Here is a 25,010-nt window from a genome sequence, read left to right on the forward strand (position 1 = left end):
CCTATTTTTCTACTTGCATTTTTGACATGCTTTCGAAATGCTAGGTTGGCAGAAGCTGGGACAAGTCACGGGAGCTCCCTCCGTTACGCGGCGCTAGGGATTCGAACCGCCGAACAAGCTCAGCATCTTAGCCACTGAGCCACCGCGTCCCCGAGTCTCAGCTACATGCAGGAAAATACCAGCAGCTCCTCCTTATTCTGGTTTAGTACTGGACTGAACGCACAATAAATGTGAAAAACCTGGACGTCCCTTAAGGTCTTCGAAAAGTTTGCTTTATTGAAACGAAAAGCAGGAAAAGCACAACTTTATATACCAGGTTTTTCCCAGAGTCTTTAAAAAAATAAATGCAACGGAAGTTAGTTGCATTATTCCCGCTTGCAGTTTTCCAAGATTCCAAGCAATTATTAGGGGGAAAGATTTATTCCGGTGGTAGCTTGCTTCGTCCCGCTGGATAGACTTTTCCCTGGGGGTGGGTGCGCCATAAGTCACTCAGGGCCCTGAAAGGAAGGAGGGATGGCATCACACTCCCCCCAGACCCTTTCCAAGATTTCAGGTTCTTGGTTACAGAAAAACGAAGCATCTTAGCCGAGCAAAATCAGGCCAAGGGATCCTAAATCTTTTCACGGTGAATCCAGATTCCTCGGGTGGTTTTAAGCCAACAAGGCATTTGATGAGAGAAACCTATTTGTTTGACTCCCTAGAAATTCAGGATATTTTGGGGAGAAAAAGCATGGGGGGTGGGGGGAAGTTCCATCCCCAGGCGATTCTTCGGACAGGCCTAAAACTGACCGACGCCTTCTTAGAATTTCTTCCAGCAGTACGGTTCCTTGGGGCATTCCTTGGGGGGAGGACGAGAGCAGGGCTCTATCCAGACGGTTTTGGATTCCAGAGTTGGCTTGTTTTGACGGGCTTCCTTCAGCTCTCCGTTTGCCTGCGAGACACACGGGACAAGTTTGACTCAAACGTCAGCCTGGTGAGATTTGAACTGCCAAATTGCGGGCAGCCGGCAGGCCGCAGAAGTAGCCTGCAGTACTGCACTCTAGCCACAGCGCCACCGCAATAGATGAGAGAGAGAAAGAGAGAGGCAGAGAGACAGACAGAGAGACAGCAATACCCCTTAGACTTATATATTGCTTTGCAGTGCTTTACAGTGCCCCTCTAAGCGGTTTACAGAGACAGCCTTTTGCCCCCCCAGCAATCTGGGTCCTCATTTTACCCACCTCGGATGGATGGAAGGCTGAGTCAACCTTGAGCCGGTGAGAATTGAACTGCTGGCAATGGGCAGAATTAGGCAGCAATGCTGCATTTTAAACACTGTGCTACCAGGGCTCTTAGATTGGATGGATGGATGGATGGATAGGCAGGCAGGCAGATGGACAGACAGACAGATATAGATAGCAATAGCACTTAGACATATATGCCACTTTACAGTGCTTTCCAGCCCTCTCTAAGCAGTTTACAGAGTCAGCCTCTTGCCCCCAACAATCTGAGGTCCTCATCTTACCCACATCAGATGGATGGAAGGCTGAGTCAACCTTGAGCCGGTGAGAATCAAACTGCTGGCAGTGGGAATTAGGCAGCAATGCTGCCTTTTAAACACTTGTGCCACCACGGCTCTTAGATTGGATGGATGGATGGATAGATAGATAAGTAAGTAGGCAGGCAGGCAGACATAGATAGCAATAGCAGACTTATATACCACTTCACAGTGCTTTCCAGCCCTCTCTAAGCGGTTTACAGAGTCAGCCTCTGGCCCCCAGCAATCCAGGTCCTCGTTTTATTGACCTCGGAAGGAAGGAAGGGACTGAGTCAATCCTGAGCCAGGGAGGTTCGACCTGCTGGCAGTGGGCATAATTAGCCTGCAATGCTGCATTCTAACCACTGGGAAACCACGGCTCATGTGTTAGAATTGTTGGCCTCTTGGCTTTTGAACTGGGCAGGGGCAGGGAGACATCAGAGCCTCCAGGCAGAGCTAAACTCCGCTGGCCACACCCTTTCTCTGACTCGTAGGGTTGGAAGGGACCTTGGCGACCATCTAGTCCAGCGCCTGGCTTCATACCATTCCTGGGCAAAAACGTTTCCGAAGGGGTGGAAAGATAATCTTTTGTGGATGTTTTCAGCTGCAAAGAGCTGGATGAAAAGATACAAGAGTACTTGAACCAGTTTGCTGAACCAGTTTTTGTAGTAGCTGGATCGGTAACCCTCTGCAACCTGTTAATAGTTCTCAGCGAGCTATGAAAAGCCCCTGAGTCAACTTCCAGGAACCACCTTATGGGGAAGTTGGGCGGCATAAGCTTTTAATAAGTAAATGAATAAAATGTCTCTCACCAGATCGACACACTTTCTCTCCTGCTCTTTCTTCCATACTAAAGCTGTCCCCGACTTTAGCTGCTTTGATGGCTGCCTCGCAGCCGCCGGCAAAAAAGGCTTCTACTGGATCAACCAGGGACTTTGCGATGTCCCTGGGATCAGCAGGATGTGCCTTTCTCTGTCACCATCTCTACGGGATGATTTAGGTCCAAAAGGACTGTCCAGTGGCAGAGATATTGACGGCGATCTTGGAGCTGCAAGATCGCGCGTCGTACCGCCGCAATGTCGGCCCCACCTTCCCCTATCCAGTCTCCCGGCATAAGCTTTTAATAAGTAAATGAATAAAATGTCTTGTTTTCCTTTCAAGGGATTGAGATACCTGGTGTGAGCTTTGCTGACTTTCGGCCAGTCTCTTTTGCAGCTTTTTTTCTTCACAAACCTCCTCCTCCTTGGCCACCGATGTCTCAGCCTGCTGGTCCCCAATCTCAACGTACATATTGGTTGGGGGTTCGGATCCTGCAGATTTCAGAGGCCTGGGAGGTGGTGGAAAAGCAGAGAGAGAGAGAGAGAGAACGAGAGAGGGAAGAACATGAGAGGGGGGGGAGAGAATGAGAGAGGAAAAAAGAGAAAGAGGAATGAGAATGAGGGGAGAGAAAGAATGAGAGGAGAACAAGAGAGAGAGACAACAAGAAAGAGGAAAGAGAGAAAAAGGAAAAAAGAGAAAGGAGACAGAACGAGAGAGGAGAGAGAATGGGAGAGAGGAAAGAATAAAGAAAGGAGAGAAAAAGGGGGGAGAGAGAAAGAAAGAGGAGACAGAACGAGAGAGGAGAGAGAAGGAGAGAGAGGAAAGCATGAGAGAGGAGAGACAAAGAGGAGAGAATAAGGGAAGAAAGAAAGAGGAAACAAAACAAGAGAGGAGAGAACGGGAGAGACAGAAGAGAGAGAAGTGGAAAAATAAGAGTGGAGAGAGAAAGAGGAGACAGAATGAAAGAAAGGAGAGAAAAAGAGGGGAGAGAGAAAGAAAGAGGAGACAGAATGAGAGAGGAGAGAGAATGGGAGAGAGGAAAGAATAAAGAAAGGAGAGAAAAAGGGGGGAGAGAGAAAGAAAGAGGAGACAGAACGAGAGAGGAGACAGAAGGAGAGAGAGGAAAGCATGAGAGAGGAGAGAGAGAATAAGGGAAGAAAGAAAGAGGAAACAAAACGAGAGGAAAGAACGGGAGAGACAGAAGGGAGAGAAGCGGAAAAATAAGAGGAAAGAGGAGACAGAATGAGAGAGAGGAGAGAATGGGACAGAAAGTATGAGAGAGGAGAGACAAAGTGGAGAGAGAATAAAGGAGAAAGAGGAAAAAGAACAAGAGGAGAAAGTGAGAGAGAGAGAGGAGAGAGAAGAGGGAGAATAAGAGGGGAGAGAGAATGAGGAAAGAAAAGAAAAAGAATGAAAGGAGAGATAGAGGAGACGAGAGGAAAAAGAATGGGAGACAGGAGAGAACGAGAGAGAGACAGACAGACAGACAGCACCATGGATGCTTCTAGAAACACGTCTCGCGGGAGATTGGCGGGGCGGACTTTGCCAAACACGCTTAAAATTATCCTCGTTCTGTATCAACTGGGTGTTATTAATTGGGCTGGCCTTAATTAAGGGACGGTGGGGCTGAAAAGGAATGCAAGGCACCCACAGGGACCGAGGCTATGCAGATATAAGCAGGGCTTGTGCGCGGGAGAATCTCCCAGCTCGCAGACTATAACTCCCATCTGCTCCGGCAGGGTTGCAGCTTGGCCCGAAGGAAGGAAAGAGTTCCATTCTCCCAGCTGAACGAGAAGTTCCCGGGTGCCGATAAGAGAAGGGGAAAATATAAACCTCCCCGGGGATTTCAATTCAATACCTCTGCAAGGCTTTCCCCCCGGGAAAAGACTTCATTTTTCGATCCAGGAGAGTTTTGGTCAGATCCCCAACTTTGCTGCCAAGGAGGGATTCTGCGCTCTCTCCGGGAAAGAGGCTGGCCATCAAGCTCCGAACCTGGAATTAATGTATATGTATATTTAACTGATATGTCAAAGCACCTGGTATGCCCAAATATGGGAGGGAGCATACTGCTTCCCTTTTGCCTTTCAGCTACACCCTAGAAGCCTTTCAGGCAGGAAACCATTTTTTGTGTTGCATTTTTGCTGATAAATAAATAAAGGGAGACTAGTATAGATCTATTTCAAGCTATTTAGCTCTCATCAGCTAGCCATATACCCTTACTGGGATTCGAACCTGGGCTGTTTTTACATGTTAGGCAGTTGTATTAGCCTCTAAGCCACAAGCTCTCCTCCCTTATCAGCTGAGCCAAGGAAATGATTTAGTGTTATGTCAAAGCAGCCCAGGTTCGAATTTATTTATTTATTTATATTGTGTTATTTCAAAGCACCTGGTATGCCCAAATTTGGGAGGGAACATACTGCTTCCCTTTTGCCTTTCAGCTCCACCCTAGAAGTCTTCCAGGCAGGAAACCATTTCTTGTGTTGCATTTTTGCTGATAAATAAATAAAGGGAGACTAGTATAGATCTATTTCAAGCTATTAAGCTCTCATCAGCTAGCCATACCCTTACTGGGATTCGAATCTGGGCTGTTTTTACATGTTAGGCAGTTATATTAGCCTCTAAGCCACAAGCTCTCCTCCCTTATCAGCTGAGCCAAGGAAATAACACTTAATTATTTGACATAACACTTAATTATTTCCTTGGGGGAAAATTGGGGGGGCACGATTGTGGTCGTAAGTGGGGGATGGCCTCGACCCACCTCTTCCTTGTTGGGGTTCAGTAAGAGGGCGCTGATCATATCTTCTTTAGCTCCCAGGAACTCCTGCAGAAAGACGCGAGTCTTCGCCCTGTTCAGATAATACTTCACTTCCCACGGATCGTTGTCCACAGCAGAAGAGAAATGTGTTTCAGCCAGCAGGTACTGCCTGGAAACACACCCAAAGAGACAGAGGCAGAGGGAGGGTTTCGAAGTCTTTACAAGCTATACTATGAACAACAAGTTGCCAAGAGAAATCCAAATAAGATTTATTAAGAAAGCAACTAGAGCATTCCCCTCCGAAGAGATCTGGCCACCAGACCTCCCGACGTAACCCCAGCCTACTTTTCGCGGAAGTCTTCCAATCCGGTCTCGTTGGAGAGCCAAGCGATGCGATGCCGGAGTTTGGGGTCTAAAGGGCGCAGCTCTAAAGCTTGTTGATAATCCGCCATGGCAAAATTCAGCTGGCCCAGTTTCAGAAAACAGTCTGCGGGAGAGAAAGAGAGAGAAGCATCACCAGCGCTAGAAGGGAGTGGGGTGTTGGGAGGAAGAGGAGGAGGAGGAGGAGGAGGAAGAGGAGGAAGAAGAGGAGGAGGAAGAGGGGGAGGAAGAGGAGGAGGAGGACGACGACTATGGGATCCTTGTTTCTCCCTGAGCTGGGCGGTTTTCTTGCAGACATTTCATGACCCAACTAGGGAAGATCATCAGTGCTAGAAGGGAGTGGGGTGTTGGGAGGAGAAGAAAGAGAAGGAGGAGGAGGAGGAAGAAGAGGAGGAGGAAGAGGAGGAGGAGGAAGAGGAGGAGGAAGAGGGGGAGGAGGAAGAAGAGGAGGAAGAGGAGGAAGAGGAGGAGGAAGAGGAGGAAGAGGAGGAGGAAGAGGAAGAGTAGGACAATGGGCTCCTTGGCGCTCTCTGAGTTTGGTGGCTTTCTTGCAGACGTTCCACGACCCAACTAGGGAACATCATCAGTACTAGAAGGGAGTGGAGTTTGTGGTGAGGAGGAGGAGGAGGAAGAGGAGGAGGAGGAAGAGGAAGAGGAGGAAGAGGAGGAGGAGGAAGAGGGGGAGGAGGAAGAGGAGGAGGAGGAGGAAGAGGAGGAGGAGGAAGAAGGGGAGGAGGAAAAGGAGGAGGAGGAGGAGGAAGAGGAGGAAGGGGAGGAGGAGGAAGAGGAGGAGGAAGAGGAGGAGGACTGTGTGGTCCTTGGTGTTTTGTTTACCTTGGTGGTTTTTTTGCAGACCCAAACGAGGTAAACCTGAGCACTGATGAGCTTACTAAGTTGGGTCATGAGATGTCCACAAGAAAACAAGCCATGCTCAGAGACCACCAAGTCTTTCTCCTCCTCCTCCCCACCACCCTCTTCTAGCACTGATGACGTTACCTACCTGGGTCACGAAACGTCTGCAACAACAAGGGAGATTGGGGGGGGGCGGAAGCAGAAGCGCCTTCTCCACCTACCCCCTCGGTTGATGTAGAGGCCGAACTCGTTCTTCTCCCCTTTGATGGCTTTGTTGAGTAGAAACACCGCCTCCTCGTAGCAGCCCTTGAGGTAACAGTGGACGGCAAAGTCGTTGTAGCTCAGCAGCACCTGCTTCTCAGCCTCGCGACGCACCTCGCTGGCCTCATCGGCCGGGCACAGCTCGACGGCCTTCAGGTAGTCGTCGATGGCCGCGCTGAAGTCCTTCAGCCTGCGCAGGAGGGTCCCTCTTCCAGGGGTTGAGGGGGAAAGCAAACCAGCAGAGGTGAATCCAGGGGCTTAACAACGATTTTTCTAACTCAAGAGAAAATTTCAACACAGCCACGCCAGAAGCAATTAGCTTCCTTCAAGGTAAAGTTTTCCCCTTGCTAGTCGTTCCCGACTCTAGGGGGCGATGCTCATCTCCGTTTCAAAGCCGAAGAGCCAGCGCTGTCCGAAGACGTCTCCGTGGTCATGTGGCCGGCATGACTCAATGCCGAAGGCGCACGGAACGCTGTTCCCTTCCCACCAAAGGTGGTTCCTATTTCTCTACTTGCATTTTTTACGTGCTTTCGAACTGCTCGGTTGGCAGAAGCTGGGACAAGTCACGGGAGCTCACTCCGTTATACAGTGCTAGGGATTCGAACCACCAAACTCCCAACCTTTCTGATTGACAAGCTCAGCGTCTTAGCCCCTGAGCCCACCGCATCGCTTTAGCTTCCTTACATATCGAATTATAACATCTCCCCCCCGCCCCCACTTACAATGATCTTGTAATCCCTACATCAGGGTGGAGTCGGGGAGACTGGATGGAGCTGAGCCTTTACCGGCCAGATGCCCTTCCTGACGCCTAGGTGGAGTTCACAGCTTCTTTTACTTCTTTTAGCATCTTTTAACTACCAGTTCGGGCAAACTGGTAGTATTTTATACTACCAGTTTGGGCGAAGCGGCCTGAATCGCCCCTGTGAAGGGGATCGGACTGGAGCCCCACCCTCCCCTCCCCCGGGTACCTGAAGAGGAAGTACTTTTCATCCAAGGGGTTGTAGTTGATGGCTCGGTTGATCTTCAGCAAGGCTCCTTTCAGGTTGCCTTTGATGGCCAAGGTGACGGCGTAGTCTTTGCACCTCTCCGCCTCCTTGGTCATCTTCTTCAAGAGAAGCCGGGCTTCCGCGTGGTCTGGATCCAATGCCAGGGCTTCCTGGATGTTGCAGAAACAGCAGCTGGCCTTGGGAGGGAGCAAAGCAGATGCTGTTGTGGGCCCCCGGCAGCAGAGTCGGAGAGTGAGGAGGTTGGGGAGGAAGATGGGCCAGTCCTGGAGTCTGGGGAAGGCTCTGTGTCGGACACAGAGAGGGGGTCGAGGCCATCTGACAGTTATCAGCTGCCTTCGGAGTCAGACATCAGTGAGGCAGAAGAACAGCTGGAGCCTGTTCCCAGCGTGTGCATGCGCAGAGTGGCCAGACGAAGGGAACGGCTAAAGAACAGGGGCCGACTAGGGAGTAAAGCCACAGATGGACGGTGAATGGCCCCTCCCAGAGGGAATAAAAGAGGAGCGACTGGGGAGTGGAGTTTGCAGGAGGCCATTAGTTCAATTCATCCGGGCGAAGATCTGTCCCTGACTTCTTGCCAAGTAATTGCCGCTACAGCGTGGCATTTGGAAGATATCGGCCTGTTCCCAGTGTGCGCATGCGCAGAGCTGCCAGGAGAAGGGAACAGCTAAGGAACAAGAGCCGACTCGGGAGTAAAGCCACAGGTGGAAGGTGATTGGCCCCTCCCATAGGAAACAAAAGAGGAGCGAAAGGGGCTTTTGCAGGGAATAATTCGTTCGTTCGGTGGTTAGATTCATTTCAGGAGTGTGAAGATCTGTCCCTGAATCTCAGAGACTCTGTGCCCAGTCTCTCCTTGCACAGCACCTCATTGGGAAAATATTTACATGGCCGCTTTCCAAGATAGATAAGGTCTGTGGTCATAAATACTCCTTTGAGAGACTCTTTGCCAGGCCTTGGCTGAATGGGAAGGAGAGGGATTCACATTTGTTTAATAAAAGGGGTTTTGTCGGGACCAGGACTCTGCCTCGTGCTTTTTGGGGAAGCCTAGGTCAGGAGAGACGCTGCCATTCTTAGGCGAATCACAAGGTGATGTTACCTATCGGGTCATGAAACGTCTCCAAGAAACCCCCTCCCCAGCTCAGAGTGCACCAAGGACCTCCTCCCCTGGACTTTGATCCCAAACTGGCAGGGGGAGGGGAGGGGAACGCCACAATGGTCCCAAAGGGAGGACCAGTCGTAAGTCACTTTTTCCAACACGATTTTGCATCGTCGGTAAGCGAACGGTCGTACGTTCAAGGACGACCTGCGTGTAGATCTAACGGGCGGCTGAGAACGATTCCCAGAAGACAATGGGGGGGGGGGCGTTTTTCACCTTCCCGAAGTATTCGAAGAGACGAGCCCTCAGGACGAAGAGGTCGGCGTTCTCCTTCTCCATCTCCACCTCCTCGTTGACCATCTGAAGGCAATCGTTGAATCGGGTCATCGCAGCCAGGCAGGCGATGCTGACGGATGAAAAAAAAAAGAGGTTTGACGGACATTTGGAAAAGATTTGCTGAGGGTTCAAGGATGACTCAGCCTTCCGTCCTTCCAAGGTCGTTAAAACGAGGATCCCAGATTGTTGGGGGGCGAGAGGCTGACTCTGCAAACCGCTTAGAGGGGGCTGGAAAGCACCGTGAAGCGGTATATAAGTCTAAGTGCTATTGTTATCTTCCTTCCTTCCCATAACTCTGCCCACTGCCAGCAGTTCGATACTGACTGGCTCAAGGTTGATTCAGCCTCCCGTCCTTCCCAGGTGCATAAAATGAGGACCGAGATTGTTGGGGGGCGAGAGGCTGACTCTGCAAACCGCTTAGAGGGGGCTGGAAAGCACCGTGAAGCGGTATATAAGTCTAAGGGCTATTGCTATTGCCCTTCCTTTTCACCTTCCTTCCTTCCCTCCATGAACCGTGGTGGCGCAGTGGTTAGAATGCAGTGTTGCAGGCTAGTTCTGCCCGCTGCCAGCAATTCGAATCTCACCAGGCTCAAGGCTGACTCAGCCTTCCATCCTTCCGAGGTGGGTAAAATGAGGACTCAAGATTGTTGGGGGCAAAGGGCTGACTCTGTAAACCGCTTAGAGAGGGTTGTAAAAGCACTAAGCCTAAGTGCTATTGCTATTCATCATCCACCTGTGGCCTTACTCCCAAGTTCTTAGCTGTTCCCTTCGTCTGGCAACTCACACTGGGAACAGGCTCCAGCTGTTCTTCTGCCTCACTGATCTCTGACTCCAAAGGCAGCTGATAACTATCAGACGGCTCTGGCCTCATCTCTGCCTCCGACACAGAGCCCCCATCTGAGCCTTCCCTAGACTCCAGGACTGGCCCATCTTCCTCCCCAACCTCCTCACTCTCCGAATCTGCTGAAAGCTCCAACGAACACAACAGGTGCTTCTCACATCCGTCGTCCTTTGATAGAAGGGCATTTTAGAATCCCCATTCTTTTTAAGAATATTAATTGCCTGGTTGATCATCCTGTTCTTAAAACTTTGGGAAACAAATTCGGGGTGTTTTGTTTATTCAATGCCCCTAAGTTTTTTGTTTACCTCCTCATGCGGTAAAGTGTGTTCTGAGGCTGGAGCTCGCAGGCGTGAGTGAAGGAGTCGAGGGCATCGAGGTAAACCTTCTGCTCATACAGAGACTGGCCCTGGTGAGGGAAGGGATGGTGGGCGTCGTAAGGAGGAGGTTGCAGAAAACACCCCTCCCTTCTTTTCTTCCATCCACATGGAAGCCTCAACGCCTTTATTATTACGCCAGATGATAATAAAGTAGCGTTGACTTTGTAAATATGAGATAGTATGAACTGTGTAGGCTGAAAAGGAGAGGCATGAGGGTAAGGGAGGGAGAGAGCAAAGGGAAGGAAGGAAGGGGGGAAGAAAGGAGGGAAGATGGAGGCAGGAGGGCAAGGAAGGGAAGGGAAGGAAGGGAGGAAGAAGGAAGGGAGGAAGGCAAAGGAAGGAGGGAGGGAGGAGGGAAGGAGGTGGGAATGAGAGGAAGGAAGGAAAGGAGAGAGGGGAAGGGAAGGGAGGGAGGGAGGGGAAGGGAATGAGAGAAAGGTAGGAAGGTAGGTAGGTCGGTAGAAAGGAAGGAAGGAGATTAAAATGAAAGGGAGGGAGGGAGCAGAAGGGAAGGAGGGAGGGAGAGGAAGGGAGGGAGGATGGAAAGAAGGAAGGAGATGGAAATGAGAGAAAGTACATAGGCAGGCAGGAAGGAAGGAAGGAGATGGGAATGAGAGGGAGGGAGGAGGAAGGAAGGAAGGATGGAAAGAAGGAAGGAGATGAGAATGAGAAAAAGGTAGATAGGAAGGAAGGAAGGAGATGAGAATGACAGGGAGGGAAGGAGAAGGAAGGAAGGAAGGAAGGAGATGGGAATGAGAGGGAGGGAGGGAGGAAGGATGGAAAGAAGGAAGGAGATGAGAATGAGAGAAAGGTAGATAGGAAGGAAGGAAGGAAGGAAGGAGATGGGAATGACAGGGAGGGAAGGAGAAGGAAGGAAGGAAAGAAGGAAGGAAGGAGATGGGAATGAGAGGAAGGGAGTGAGGAAGGAGGAAGGAAGGAAGTATGGAAAGAAGGAAGGAGATGAGAATGAGAGAAAGGTAGATAGGAAGATAGGAAGGAAGGAAGGAAAGAAGGAGATGGGAATGATGGGGAGGAAAGGAGAAGGAAGGAAGGAAGGAAGGAAGGAAGGAAGGAAGGAAGGAAGGAAGGAAAGAAGGAAGGAAGGAAGGAAGGAAGTCTTTCCAAGAATATCTTCAACTCCACCTGTATGAATACAATGAAGGCCAGGTGTTCTCGGATCTCCTCCTTCGGCGACATACGGTAGACCTTCCGAAGGTGCATGGCAGCAGACTGGAAGTCGCAAAGCTGGAGAAAGGCTTCCGCTTTCTTCTCGTAAAGTTCTCCCTGGGGAGAAGAAGAACCCACGATGGGCCTTCGGAAGCTCCTTGGCATTTGGTGGTCCAGCCTGGGGAATTGTGGGAGTTGAAGTCCACCCACCCCTTAAAAGTTGCCAAGGTTGAGAAAGAGTGGCCTAGTGCCTCCGCTTCTAACCTGGGTGACAAATACTCAGAATAGACGGGTTATCCCATCCCAACAGTAGAACTAGAATAGAAGTAGAACTAGAACTGGAATGGAATGGAACGGAACGGAACAGGAAGGAAATAGAATAGAAATAGAAAAATAGAAATAGAATAGAATGAAATGGAATGGAATGGAAAAGAAATAGAAATAGAATAGAAATAGAAAAAGAAAAAGAAAAAGAAAAGAAATAGAAATGAATAGAAATAGAAAAAGAAAAAGAAAAGAAATAGAAATGAATAGAAATAGAAAAGAAATAGGAATAGGAATAGAGTGGAATAGAACAGAATAGAAAAAAATAGAAATGAATAGAACTAGAATAGAACTAGAACTAGAACTAGAATAGAATAAAATGGAATGGAACGGAACGGAATAGAAAAGAAATAGAAATAGAAAAGAAATAGAAATAGAAAAATAGAATAGATTGGAATGGAATGGAAAAGAAATAGAAATAGAATAGAAATAGAAAAAGAAAAGAAATAGAAAAGAAATAGGAATAGAATAGCAGAATAGAATGGAATGGAATAGAATAGAAAATAAATAGAAAATAAATAGAAATAGAAAATAGAAAATAAATAGAAATAGAAATGAATAGAAATAGAAAAGAAATAGGAATAGAGTAGAATAGAATAGAAATAGAAAAGAAATAGAAATGAATAGAAATAAAAATGAATAGAAATAGAATAGAATAGAATCGAATAGAAAAGAAATAGGAATAGAGTAGAATAGAATAGAAATAGAAAAGAAATAGAAATGAATAGAAATAGAAATGAATAGAAATAGAAATGAATAGAATAGAATAGAAAAGAAATAGGAATAGAGTAGAATAGAATAGAATAGAAATAGAATAGAAATAGAAATGAATAGAAATAGAAATGAATAAAAATAGAATAGAATAGAATAGAAAAGAAATAGGAATAGAATAGAATAGCAGAATGGAATGGAGTGGAATGGAATAGAATAGAATAGCATCCTTGATTGGCCAAGAGTGATTGGACACACAAGGAATTTGTCTTTGGTGCAGAAGCTCTCCGTGTACATAAGGAGAATAAAAAGATTAATAACATTAATCAAGAATAAAAAGACACAACAGTGATAGTCATAGGTTACTAATAAGCTATCAAATCGTACTAGGAAACAAATAAAAACAATATGAATTGAAAGATGCGAGCAACGTGGCCAAGAGCTAAATACCAGGAAGGAAAAGAAGATACCGCACCCCGGCCGCACAGAACCATCAACGTGGCTCATTATCGTTCATTATTTTTGTTTTTGCTGAGGCTGCCAATCTCCACCCCCACATCTACCTTGCTGGGATCCAGATTCAGGGCCTTGGTGTAGCAAGTGATGGCTTTCTCCCATTCCCCTTGGGAGAAGTGGAGATGACCTTCTTGGCAACTGTAAAAGAAAAATATCCAAAAGGAAATCAGAAGGGTTGAGGCCAGAGGCCCATCCATCTCTTGCCAATCCGAAGCATCTTTAAACATTGGGAAGGAGAATTAAAGACCAACCATTTGCCTATCTGGACAGAAGCATTCAGTTCACGTGGATTAAGCCAAGGAGAGAAGCAACTTAGAACTGAGGAGAAACTTCCTGACAGTGAGAACAATGAATCAGTGGAACAGAAGTTGCCTCCAGAAGTTGTGAATGCCCCAACACTGGAAGTCTTTAAGAAGATGTTGGATAACCATTTGTCTGAAACGGTAGAGGGTTTCCTACCTAGGCAGGGGGTTGGACTAGAAGACCTCCAAGGTCCCTTCCAACTCTATTCTATTCTATTCTATTAATCTATCTATCTATCTATCTATCTATCTATCTATCTATCTATCTATCATCTATCTATCTATCTATCTATCATCCATCTATCTATCTTTCTATCATCTATCTATTATCTATCTATCTATTATCTATCTATCTATCATCTATCTATCTATCTATCTATCTATCTATCTATCTATCTATCTATCTATCTATCTATTATCTATCTATCTATCATCTATTATCTATCTATCTATCTATCATCTATCTATCTATCTATCTATCTATCTATCTATCTATCTATCTATCTATCTATCTATCATCTATCTATCTATCTATCTATCTATCTATCATCTATCTGTCTATCTATCTATCATCTATCTGTCATCTATCTATCTATCTATCTATCTATCTATCTATCTATCTATCTATCTATCTATCTATTATCTATCTATCATCTATCTATCATCTATCTATCTATCATCTATCTATCTATCTATCTATCTATCTATCTATCTATCTATCTATCTATCTATCTATCTATCTATCTATCTATCTATCTATCATCTATCTATCTAAATTCATCAATCAGTGGAACAGCTTGCCTCCAGAAGTTGTGAATGCCCCAACACTGGAGGTTTTTAAGAAGATGATGGATAGCCATTTGTCCGAAACGGTATAGGGTTTCCTGCCTAGGCAGGGGGTTGGACTAGAAGACCTCCGAGGTCCCTTCCAACTCTGCTATTGTATTGTATTGTATTTATAGCAGTCCTTGTAGGACTTGCTATATCTCATTGGCCCTCTGCATTAATATGTTAATGCAGTGCATTACTGCTACTTTATCTTTTACATCTGTTCATTTCTAATGTTCCAAATTATTAGAAACAATGAACCTCTGATTTTAAAAAGTAAGAATTTTTGATTGTGCGCTATCGCCACTTGTTTCCTGTTGGAATTTTCTTAGGACAGGATGATTCCCTGATCCGTGTTTTAGGGATGGGGAGGAAACGAACACGTACTGCTCATCGATTTTCCTGTTCAAGATGCTTTCATAATCTCCCGCTCTCTGGGGGTTTTTAACCTTCAGCAAAGTCTTCGCGGGGCCAAAAATCCGAGTGATGGCTTTTTCCTTGGATTCCTGCAGCTTTTCTTCGGTGACGGCCGTCGGGAAGAGTGTCATAACGATGGTAGACATCTTCACCTCCTGCAGGATAGGAAGGATGGGGAAAAAAGTCAGCGGGTCCTCTGGACATACACAGAGAGTCCTGTTCCCCCGTCCCCGTCCCCCCCGTTGGCCAAGGGGAGCCACTTGGTTTTGTTAGGAAAACAGAGGGATATCCAACCTATTTGAGTAACTAACACAAAAATGCCTCTTTAAAAGCAAATATCTACCCCGGGACTCCTCTGAAAAAAACAAAGCTAGTTTGGTACTTATCATCCTTTTTTTTTTTTTTTTTTTGGAACAAAAGTTTTATTGGTTTTACAAAATTTTTAGGAAAAAGGGTACAAATTATGGCAGCTACATTGTGTAGAGAATGGCACTCCCCCCCGACTCTCGTAATTTTCACTTGCTAATACATTAAGTAAAATACTACTTAACAATTTTTTGACAGCATATTTTACCTTATATCTTCCAATATTTTCAATCTATTTTATATCCAACAGAAAGAAATTCCCTATATCAGCAATTGCAGTGTTTTTCTAGTTCACTTTTGCGATCTAAGTTTTCTCGATGCTGCCTCTTCCCCCCCCCCCCCTCCACCAGCAAGGCTCCGGCACCTCCCGTGTCCTGTATAGTGTCAACAGCTTTATCTAGGAGAGCATTGTTTTTTTCCATGAAGGCCTCCGCCTCCATAGTTGTATTAATTCTAACTCTACTGCCCTCCCAGAATATCAACATACCTTCTGGCAGAAGCCACCGAAACCAAACCCCTTTTTCAAATAGTTTTTTTCGCTAAAAACGAATATATTTTTTCTTTTATCTCTGACTTTCTTTGGGATTTGTTTCAGGAAATCATCATCCTTTTTTAATGACCCCACAATCACAGCAACTGAATGGAGGTGACCATTTACTGGCCAGATGCCCTTCCTGTCACCAACGCGGAGTTTCGTTCAGCAGATATATTCTCTGTGTGCCCAAAGAGAGAAATATCTCCCTAGGATCGAACTCACAGCCTCGTAATTGTGAGGCGAGAGCTCCACCTGTAGGCCACGGCACCAACTCCCAAAGCTGGTTTGGTATTTCTGCAAAATTGCTACGGGAAGAACTGCAGGCTATGGGGTAGGATTTCCCACCAAGGATTCCCATAATTTTGAGAGGAAGATTTTGCTTGTACCGTTACTACAAGATAGCAGTTACTATTCTCTCCTACTCCGTCCAGGTCACTTGTTCTCGGCCGGGGTGCAAGCTTCTCCTCACCTTCCCCTTTGCTTTCGGTTCTTCAACCTCTTCTTCATCTTCCATTGCTCCTCCAGCTGCTCTGTAATTTGCGTCCCCCGGTTTCTATGTCAACCGCTTGGCGGGCTCAATCTGCTGGAGAGGAAAAACAGAGGAATTTTAAAAAGGAGGTTTCCTTGTCAGGTTTCCAAGTCTTTGGAGCACAGAAAGATTGCGTGGAAGAGACTTAAGTTTAGTTTTCATATTCTCCAAAGCCAAAAAGTCAGCTTGTGTTCCTTATTGCCCTGACTTAGAGGAAAAACTTGTTTCAGCTCTTCCCTAAAAGGATTTTCAAAGCAACTTCCAGAATTAAAACCTACCAAAGGGCTATAGAAAATCCCCCCCAAAAAAAAAAGCCAACACACAATGCCTCAGTTGCAACATTAAAGTGTCCGTCTTTCCAGGATTTTACGCTGGTCTGTAAGATGCCAACTTTCTTTCTCAAGTACAGGCGGTCCTTGTTTAACAACTGTCTCATTTGGCAACGGTTTGCAGTTGTGAGAGTGATCAAAAAGTAACTTCAGGGCCAATCTTTGCATTTACCACCTCTGCAAGTCGGTAAAGCAAAGGAAAGCTTAAGTAAGATTGAAAGTGCCGTCGTATTTTCATTTAGGGACTTCTATCATGAACGAAGGGGTGGCTCAGTGGCTAAGACGCTGAGCTTGCCGATCAGAAAGGTTAGCAGTTTGGCGGTTTGAATCCCTAGCAACGTATAATGGAGTGAGCTCCTGTTACTTGTTCCAGCTTCTGCCAAGTTGGTAGTTCGAAAACACGTTAAAAAGTGCAAGTAAAAAAACAGGAACCACCATTGGTGGGAAAGAAACAGCGTTCCGTGCGCCTTCGGCGTTGAGTCATGCCGGCCACGGAGACGTCTTCGGACAGTGCTGGCTCTTCGGCTTTGAAACAGAGATGAGCACCGCCCCCTAGAGTTGGGAACGACTAGCAGGTATGTGTGAGGGGGTGAACCTTATGCTGAACAACCAAGTTGCTGGTGCCAATTGTAGTTGCTAGACAAGGACTATCTGCACTTAACAAAATGGTTAACATCTTTATATGCTCTTTGTTCTGAGAGATCACCTTGGTTTTTGGTAAAGAATGTTTTCTGAAACGTTTTTCATCTGGGAAAAAAAATCCTTCTGCTAGAACGGAGGACCCAGCCTATATTTTGGAAGGATGCCATATAGGAATAAGCTGACCATCTGCCTCCAAGCTACTTTTTTTTCCATTAAGGAATCCCAGGTTTTCAACTATGACCCCCATTCGTGTTATTTTTATTCCTATTTATTTCGTTCACTTGTCACTCACTTATAGTGCAAATTTAGTAACTATAAAACATAATTATTTTTATTATTATGGTTGACTGCACAGTGGGATTGGATTTGGCACTTTTATTAAGCAATAAAGTCCTTCCCAAGGTATTATTATTATTATTGTTGTTGTTGTTGTTGTCGTTATTGTTATTATTATATTATATTCATTAAACATGCACCTCAGTCAACTGAACATTCAAAAAAGCATCACAAATACCATTGACTGGTGCTAATGGTTGATATGGGTTGCTGTCAGTGTCCTTTTTTATTTTTATTTTTTATTATTATTATTATTATTATTATTATTATTATTATTATTATTATCATCTCTTTTATTCATTAAACATGAAACTCAAGTCAACTGAACATAATGCGTCAAACACCACTGATATTTATAATAATAATAATAATAATCCAACGATTATGGCACAAACCAGCAGTGATAATTCCAGTGGTAATCGGCACACTGGGTGCTATTCCAAAAGCACTGGAATTACATTTAAAACAGTTAAAAATTGACAAAATCACCATCAGTCAAATGCAAAAGGCTGCACTGCTTGGATCTGCACACATATTACGAAAATACGTTACGACGTCCTAGGCCCCTGGGTGGGGCCCGACTAGTAATTAATGCCAAATCCTGTGAAACAACTGGCCGCTGTGATACACTTCTGTTGATGCAATAATAATAATAATAATAATAATAATAATAATAATAATAATAATAATTTAATATTGGGTGAGATTCACAGCCTTTGGAGCTGGTTGGTAGCTCAACAGCTGCTTATTATTATCTATTATTATTATCTATTATATTATTATATCATTATTATTAGTTATTATTCATCAATAACAATGGGTTTGGCATTTTTGTATTATTTACTACTGTTGTTATTGTTGTTACTATTATTATTATATTATTGCAGCCTAAAGGCTTTGACTTTAATTTCTAACTTTCAAGCAGCAAGTTACACATTTGCATCTTTTTAAGGGTTTCTATTCTACTATTATTCCATTGCTGAGAAAGGTGGCGCTGGAAACCTTCCTGCCAGGCCTCCCGCGATAGGCCACCAGCCTGATGACGTCACACTAACTGAGCCGGGAGGCAAAGGCGGCGACGCAGAGCTCGGCCTTTCCCCCCCCCCCCCTTTTTTTTTTTTTAAAAAAATCTTTACGGCCGGCCCTGGAACCGGGCCTTCGGGAAAGGGGTGGGGAAGAGGCCATGATGCGTTCTCAGCCCCTCGGACAACTCCTGCGCTGGGCTTTGGGTCACCGCAGCGACGAGCTACAAACCGCTCAGAAACGGGTGATGGTAAGTAAAGCCGCCTCTGGCAAGCGAACGCCATTACGGCCAGGCTCCTTCCGGTTTGGAGACGATCGCTTCCGGGTTGGGAGGGTCAATTCGACCGGGCAGCCCAAAGAGGTAAAGCAGGCATAGCTATCCCATTAGACTTCCGGTTCTTTGTAACGAAAGCCTTCCATATGCGGGCCAAGAAGGGAGAAGACATTTAAATAAAGATAGAGCAGCGTGCCAGCTGTTCCTTCCAGATGTTTTGGGCTAGAGGCTTGCATTAATAACCAGATTAGATCTCAGTTTGGTCTCCATTACATGAGTTGCAGATGTTGTCCCACCCACCCCCACCCCGTTTCCATCTCTGGCAAGGCAATGTCCCACCCTCCTGCAAACATCTGGATGGATTGCAAGCAAGGGAAATCTGGATTTAAAGGGAATGAAATGATATGATTTGGGAAGCATTTTACTAATGGTTGGAGAATGAAAAAAAGGAGTTTGGAAATGAAGAAGGCTACAAAATAAGTAGAAAATATATTAAGACAGAGATATAAATAAGATGAAAACCTGTTAGTATGTGTATGATGAGAATAAAGTAGTAAATCTACTAGGTATCATCACTAGTAGATATTAAGAAAAAAATGGAGAGTTTTGTAATGTTTAAAAGTTTAGTATAATATGAAGCTTAGGGAAATAATGTTAATAATAGGTTAAAGATGTGGCAAATGAGAAACTATGTTGCACAGAGATGGTTGCACCCAGACACTGCATAAGGAAAGATGGAATGTTTATTTTTGTAATTGCAAAATAATAAAATTCTTTATTTAAAAAAAAGAAAGAAATTAGGGAATCTTGCCTGGTTTGGCCTCCAGGACCTGTTCTGATCTGTAGACCATTTCCAGAACATCTGGAGAAGAATAGAAGAATAGAATATAATAGAATAGAATAAATAGAATAGAACAGATTTGGAAGGGACCTTGGAGGTCTTCTAGTCCAACCCCCTGCCTAGGCAGGTAACCCTACACCACTTCAGACAAATGGTTATTCCAACATCTTCTTAAAGACTTCCAGTTTGGGGGCATTCACAACTTCTGGAAGCAACTTCTGTTCCACTGATTAATTGTTCTCATTATTAGGAAATTCCTCCTCAGTTCTAAGTTGCTTCTCTCCTTGATTAGTTTCCACCCATTGCTTCTTGTCCTGCCCTCAGGTGCTTTGGAGAATAGCTTGATTCCCTATTCTTTGGGGCAGCCCCTGAGATATTGGATGACTTCTATCATGTCTCCCCTGGTCCTTCTTTCCATTAAACTAGACATACCCAGTTCCTTCATATGTTTTAGCCTCCAGTCCCCTAATCCTCTTTGTTGCTCTTCTCTGCACTCTTTCTAGAGTCTCCACATCTTTTCTACATCGTGGCGACCAAAACTGAATGCAGTATTCCAAGTGTGGCCTTACCAAGGCCTTGTAAAATCAACACTTCACGTGATCTTGCTTCTATCCAATACCAGCAACTGTTCTTTATATATTTTATCCTCCAGTCCCCTGGTCATCTTCGTTGCTCTTCTCTGCACTCTTTCTAGAGTCTCCACATCTTTTCTACATCGTGGTGACCAAAACTGGATGCCGAATTCCAAGTGTGGCCTTACCAAGGCTTTATAAAGTGGTATCAACACTTCACGTGATCTTGATTCTATCCCTACAGTAGAAGGCCAGCAATGCAAATCTATTCCCTTTGGACCATTCTCCTCTTCCTTTGCAGGTGGCTGGTCTGGGCAATCACACCTTCCCTGGTACCCGGCACAGCGTGGGTATGGCGGTGCTGAACCACCTGGCTTCCAAGCTGGACGTGGCTGACCAGTGGAAGAGAGACAAGCAGTGCTGCGCGGATGTGGCGTTTGCCTACCTAGGAGAGGCTGAGCTTTTGCTGATGAAACCCCGCAAGTTCATGAACCTCAATGGGATCTCGGTGGTCACAGCGGGTATGATAGACACCCCTTCTTGTGTCCTCCCCACTCGCTAAGGGATGGCCACTTCCCTCTGTGCCACCGGTTGTTTTCCATTGAGGGTTTGTTGAGTACATTGCCCTTGATGGGATTGTGGCTTAGTTTTTGTGCATACAGGCAGTTAAGATAAGAACAATGGTTTTTTTACCCCAACATTGTCTAAACAAATCATACAGCAATGTATGAATTATGGAGGGAGGGAGGGAGGGAGAGAAGAAGGGGGTGGAAATGGAAGGGAGGGAGAGAAAGAGGGAAGGAGGGAGGGAGATGAAGGGAATGAAGAAGAGAGGGAGGGAGGAGATGGAAATAGGGAGGGAGAGAAAGAGGGAAAAAGGGAGGAAGAGAAGAAGGGAGGGAGATGGAAATGAAGGGAATGGAGGAGAGGGAGGGAGGGAGGAGATGGAAATGGAAGGGGGAAAGGGAGGGAGATGAAGGGAGAAGAGAGGGAGGGGGAGATGGAAATGGAGGGAGGGAGAGAAGGAGGGAAGAGGGAAGATGCCGATGAAGGGAGGGAGGAGATGGAAATGGAAGAGAGGGAGGGAGAGAAGGAGGGAGGAAGGGAGATGAAGGGAAGGTAGAAGAGAGGGCGGGAGGAGATGAAAATGGGAGGGAGAGAAAGAGGGAAGAAAGGAGATGAAGGGAAGGGAGAAGAGAGGGAGGGAAGAGATGAAAATGGGAGGGAGAGATGGAGGGAGGGAGATGGAGATGAAGGGAAAGGAAAAGAGGGAGGGAGGAAATGGAAATGGGAGGGAGGGAGAGAAGGAGGGAAGAAGGGAAATGGAGATGAAGAGAAGGGAGAAGAGAGGGACGGAGGAGATAGAAATGGAAGGGAGAGAAGGAGGAAGGGAGATGAAGGGAAGAGAGGAGATGGAAATGGGAGGGAGGGAAGAAGGGAAATGGAGATGAAAGGAAGGGAGAAGAGAGGGAGGGAGGAGATGGAAATGGAAGGGAGAGAAGGAGGAAGGGAGATGAAGGGAAGGGAGGAGATGGAAATGGGAGGGAGGGAAGGAGGGAAGAAGGGAAATGGAGATGAAAGGAAGGGAGAAGAGAGGGAGGGAGGAGATGGAAATGGGAGGGAGAGAAGGAGGGAGGGAGTTGAAGGGAAGGGAGAAGGGAGGGAGGAAGGATGGAGATGGAAATGGGAGGGAGGGAGGAAGATGATGGAAATGGAAGGGGGAGGAAAATGGAAGAGAGGAAAGGAGGAGATGGAAAAGAGGAAGGGAGGAACATGGAAATGACAGGGAGGGAGGGAGGAAGAAGATGGAAATGGAAGAGAGGGAAATGAGAGGAGAGAAGAGGGGTGGAAATAAGGAAAGAAGAGAGGAGATGGAAAATGGGTTAGAGGAAGGAAGGAAGGAAGGATCCAACAGTAATGAATTTCTCACACTGATGGCATTTTCCAATTCTTCTTCTTGCCTAGTATCTAAACATCTAGGAATGCCACTTCCCTCCCCTCCCCTCCATAAACCTGCTTCCCCCCCCCCCGCCGTGTTTGGATAACTTGGGGTGGGGATCCTTTCCCTGGAACCGACATTACAAAAAAAAAGAGATAAAAATAAAACGTGCCTCATTCAACCAGTTGTCTCCCAACCCCGATCGTAACTCCAACCATCTCTTCTTGTCCCGTCAGCGGAAAGATACAACCTGAACGTCGAAGATATCTACCTGGTCCACGATGACCTGGATCGACCTCTGGGGAAGCTCTCCCTAAAATTAGGCGGCAGTGCAAGGTATTTGATGCCAAACCGTTATCTTTAGTCGACAGCCCCCACCCTCCCCACCCCCGCAGATGCCTTACTCAGCGTTTAAGAGCCGTAGAGTGTTTTCGTTTTAATGGGCCATCGTTCTTACTACAGGCTCAGCAATGGGGAGGGGACCGGATTACAATAGCAATGAATGCACCAGAGAGAGGCTTAAACATTGAAGGTATTTCATGCTGGACAAAACTTAGATCTTTGCAGGTGTTTTCATTACCCCAAAGTAGGTAACATCGTTGGTGCAAAGTCAGGGGAAGCTACCGGAAGATAAATTGAAAGCAAACCCACTCTTTACCAGCACTGATGAGGTTACCTAGTTGGGTCATGAAATGTCTGCAAGAAAACAATCAAGCTCAGAGAGCACCAAGGACCCCACAGTCTTCCTCCTCCTCTTCCTCCTCTTCTTTCTCCTCCTCCCAGCAAACCGCCAAGCTCAGAGAGCATCAAAGATCCCACAGTCCTCCTCCTCCTCCTCCCTTTCTCCTTCCTCCTCCTCTCCACAAACTCCACTCCCTTCTAGCTCTGATGAAGTTCCCTAGTTGGGTCATGAAATGTTTGCAAGAAAACAATCAAGCTCAGAGAGCACCAAGGTGCCCGCAGCTTTCCTCCTCCTCCTCCTCCTCCTCCTCCTCCTCCTCCTCCTCCTCCTCCTCCTCCTCCTCCTCCTCCTCCTCCCCCTCCTCTTCCTCCTCCTCCTCCTCCTCTTCACCACAAACTCCATTCCCTTCTAGTACTGATGATGTTCCCTACTTGGGTCGTGGAACGTCTGCAAGAAAGCCACCAAACTCAGAGAGCGCCAAGGAGCCCATAGTCCTCTTCCTCCTCCTCCTCCTCCTCCTCCTCCTCCTCCTCCTCCTCCTCCTCCTCCTCCTCCTCTTCCCTTTCCCCTCCTCCTCCATTCTGCAAAACCCACTCCCTTCTAGCACTGATGATGTTCCCTCGTTGGGTAATGAAACATCTACCAAAGAAAACCACTCGGCTCAGAGAGCATCAAGGACCTCACAGTCCTCCTCCCCTTTCCTTTCTCCTCCTCCTCCCTACAAACCCTATTCCCTACTGACCCTGGTGAGGTTACCTAGCTGGGTCATGAAACGTCTGCAAGAAAACCGCCAAGCTCAAGAGAGCACCAAGGAGCCCTTCATTTCAACCCTGAGCTACAAGAATTCTCCTTTGTTAAAACTTAGATGATTTGATCCCACTTAATCAGTCAGGCAACTCTAGTTCAACAACCGTAACAATTCTGTATTCCACCCTTTTTGTGCAGTTCTCAGGGTGTTTGTTGGTGTTGTGTTGTCTCCAGTCCAACTCTATCGATCGTACCTCTAAAGCGGCTGGCTCATTCCCGGCTTAGGTTAGCCAGGTCTTTAAGCCACAATTAAGCTAGGATTGGACTGAAATAAACCCATTGTGAAGGCTCTCACAGGCCTCCTTTTATCTTCCAGGGGCCACAACGGAGTCCGTTCCTGCATCAACAGCCTGCACTCCGACGTAGGTCTTATCTTTGCTTTCCGATCCTTTCCTTACACCCTCGTGTCAGAACAGGAAATCCTTGGCTGAAATCCTGCATCAGAGCAGCCAGGCCTCTCTCGGCTGATCCCGGACAATCCCCCTTTGATTTCTTGCCTGGCCCAAGCGCTGGGGTTAGAGCTTGGTTAAACACGACACCGGTGTGTCGGTGGCCAGGCTAAAACGCCTGCTTAAAATGCTATGCCGTGAATCGTTAGAACCGCCTGCCTGCGCCCAAGTTCTAGTCAGTTTCCCTCTGCTGAGTGGGGGAGGCGAATTCGGGCAGGGCCCTATTCAGAAGGGGAAAGGGGTCAGCTGATCTAAAGATGCTTGAGAGGGTTTGGCGGAATCTGTCCCGTCCGTCTCCCCAACTGCAGCTTCTTCGTGCCTTTTTTCTTCGCAGCGCATGGTTCGACTCAGAGTCGGCATCGGCCGTCCGACAGAAAAGGCATCCGTAGAGGACTACGTCCTCAGCCGGTTCACTGACACGGAGCAAGAGATCTTGCCGCCCGTTTTGGAGAGGGCAACCACGATGCTGCTGCAGCATATTCGACAGAACTGCGGCCAACGGGAGCTCCCGGGTCCCTGCGACGGCCTTGTGAGCCCCCCTCCCAAGACAGAAGGCCGGGGACCCTCTTAAAACCCACCTTATAAGACCGCCCAAGTGAAAGCTGCCGAGTGACTTGCGTGTGTGTGTCTTTTGATGGAGCGGAGTTGTGCGAACTGAGGCTATCTGCCGGTGGCGGCTTCACACAATGGACAAAACTTTACAGCAAGCAATGAGGGTTAGGGTCTTTTAAGGGGCTGCGCCCGGATAATCCAAACACCCTACTGCGGTGAACAGTGAGGGATTTTACAAAAGGGGGGGTCGAGGATTAAATAACAGACACCCTGTGATCCTTCGTTCTTTGGTGCCCCCAAAATTACAGTTCGAGGACAAACGGAAAGTCATGCTTCTAGTACTTATGAAGTCCCCCCCTTGGGATGTTTGTGGGTGGTGAGAAAAATGTCATTTGGGGCTTCCTGCTGCCCTCAAATTGGAGGTGGGGTGGAAAACGACGATTCGTGCCACGGCGGGAGGAATAGGCGGGTAGTCCTCGGCTTATGGCCCATAAGGGAGCCTTGCCCATTAGGGCGGTCAGTAAGCGAGACGCCCATGTGGTGGCCCCTGTTAGTATCCTGGCTCTCTGGTGGGAAAGCTGCAATCGCGCCGCCGCGGGGGGCCACTGCAACGGGGATGAGCTTCGGCCAC

At 46.7% G+C, this 25,010-nt stretch overlaps 2 protein-coding genes across 3 annotated transcripts; one reads left to right on the plus strand and one right to left on the minus strand.

The window, feature by feature from the left end:
- Positions 1–256: 256 nt before the first annotated feature.
- TTC16 (tetratricopeptide repeat domain 16) lies at positions 257–18,571 on the minus strand. Of its 2 annotated transcripts, none has more exons than XM_081967157.1 (14): positions 18,484–18,571; positions 15,874–15,987; positions 14,474–14,658; positions 13,004–13,094; positions 11,382–11,522; positions 10,167–10,267; positions 8,961–9,090; positions 7,553–7,767; positions 6,545–6,792; positions 5,436–5,577; positions 5,094–5,259; positions 4,194–4,327; positions 2,690–2,843; positions 257–931 (listed from the first exon to the last, which is right to left on the minus strand). In XM_081967157.1, the coding sequence occupies exons 2-14, from the start codon at positions 15,916–15,918 to the stop codon at positions 800–802; spliced, it is 1,884 nt and encodes a 627-aa protein (XP_081823283.1). In that variant the 5' UTR covers positions 15,919–15,987; positions 18,484–18,571; the 3' UTR covers positions 257–799. The 2 variants fall into 2 exon arrangements, with proteins under 2 accessions (XP_081823283.1, XP_081823284.1); XM_081967158.1 differs by having other exon boundaries at positions 15,874–15,984; positions 18,484–18,556.
- Positions 18,032–24,636, plus strand: PTRH1 (peptidyl-tRNA hydrolase 1 homolog). Its single transcript, XM_081967176.1, has 5 exons — positions 18,032–18,513; positions 20,252–20,471; positions 22,126–22,225; positions 23,695–23,740; positions 24,162–24,636. The coding sequence occupies exons 1-5, from the start codon at positions 18,424–18,426 to the stop codon at positions 24,396–24,398; spliced, it is 693 nt and encodes a 230-aa protein (XP_081823302.1). The 5' UTR covers positions 18,032–18,423; the 3' UTR covers positions 24,399–24,636.
- The last annotated feature ends 374 nt before the right edge of the window (positions 24,637–25,010 follow it).

The sequence above is a fragment of the Natrix helvetica genome, assembly GCF_964273705.1.
Source record: "Natrix helvetica genome assembly, chromosome: 15".
Taxonomy (NCBI): Eukaryota; Metazoa; Chordata; class Lepidosauria; order Squamata; family Natricidae; genus Natrix; species Natrix helvetica.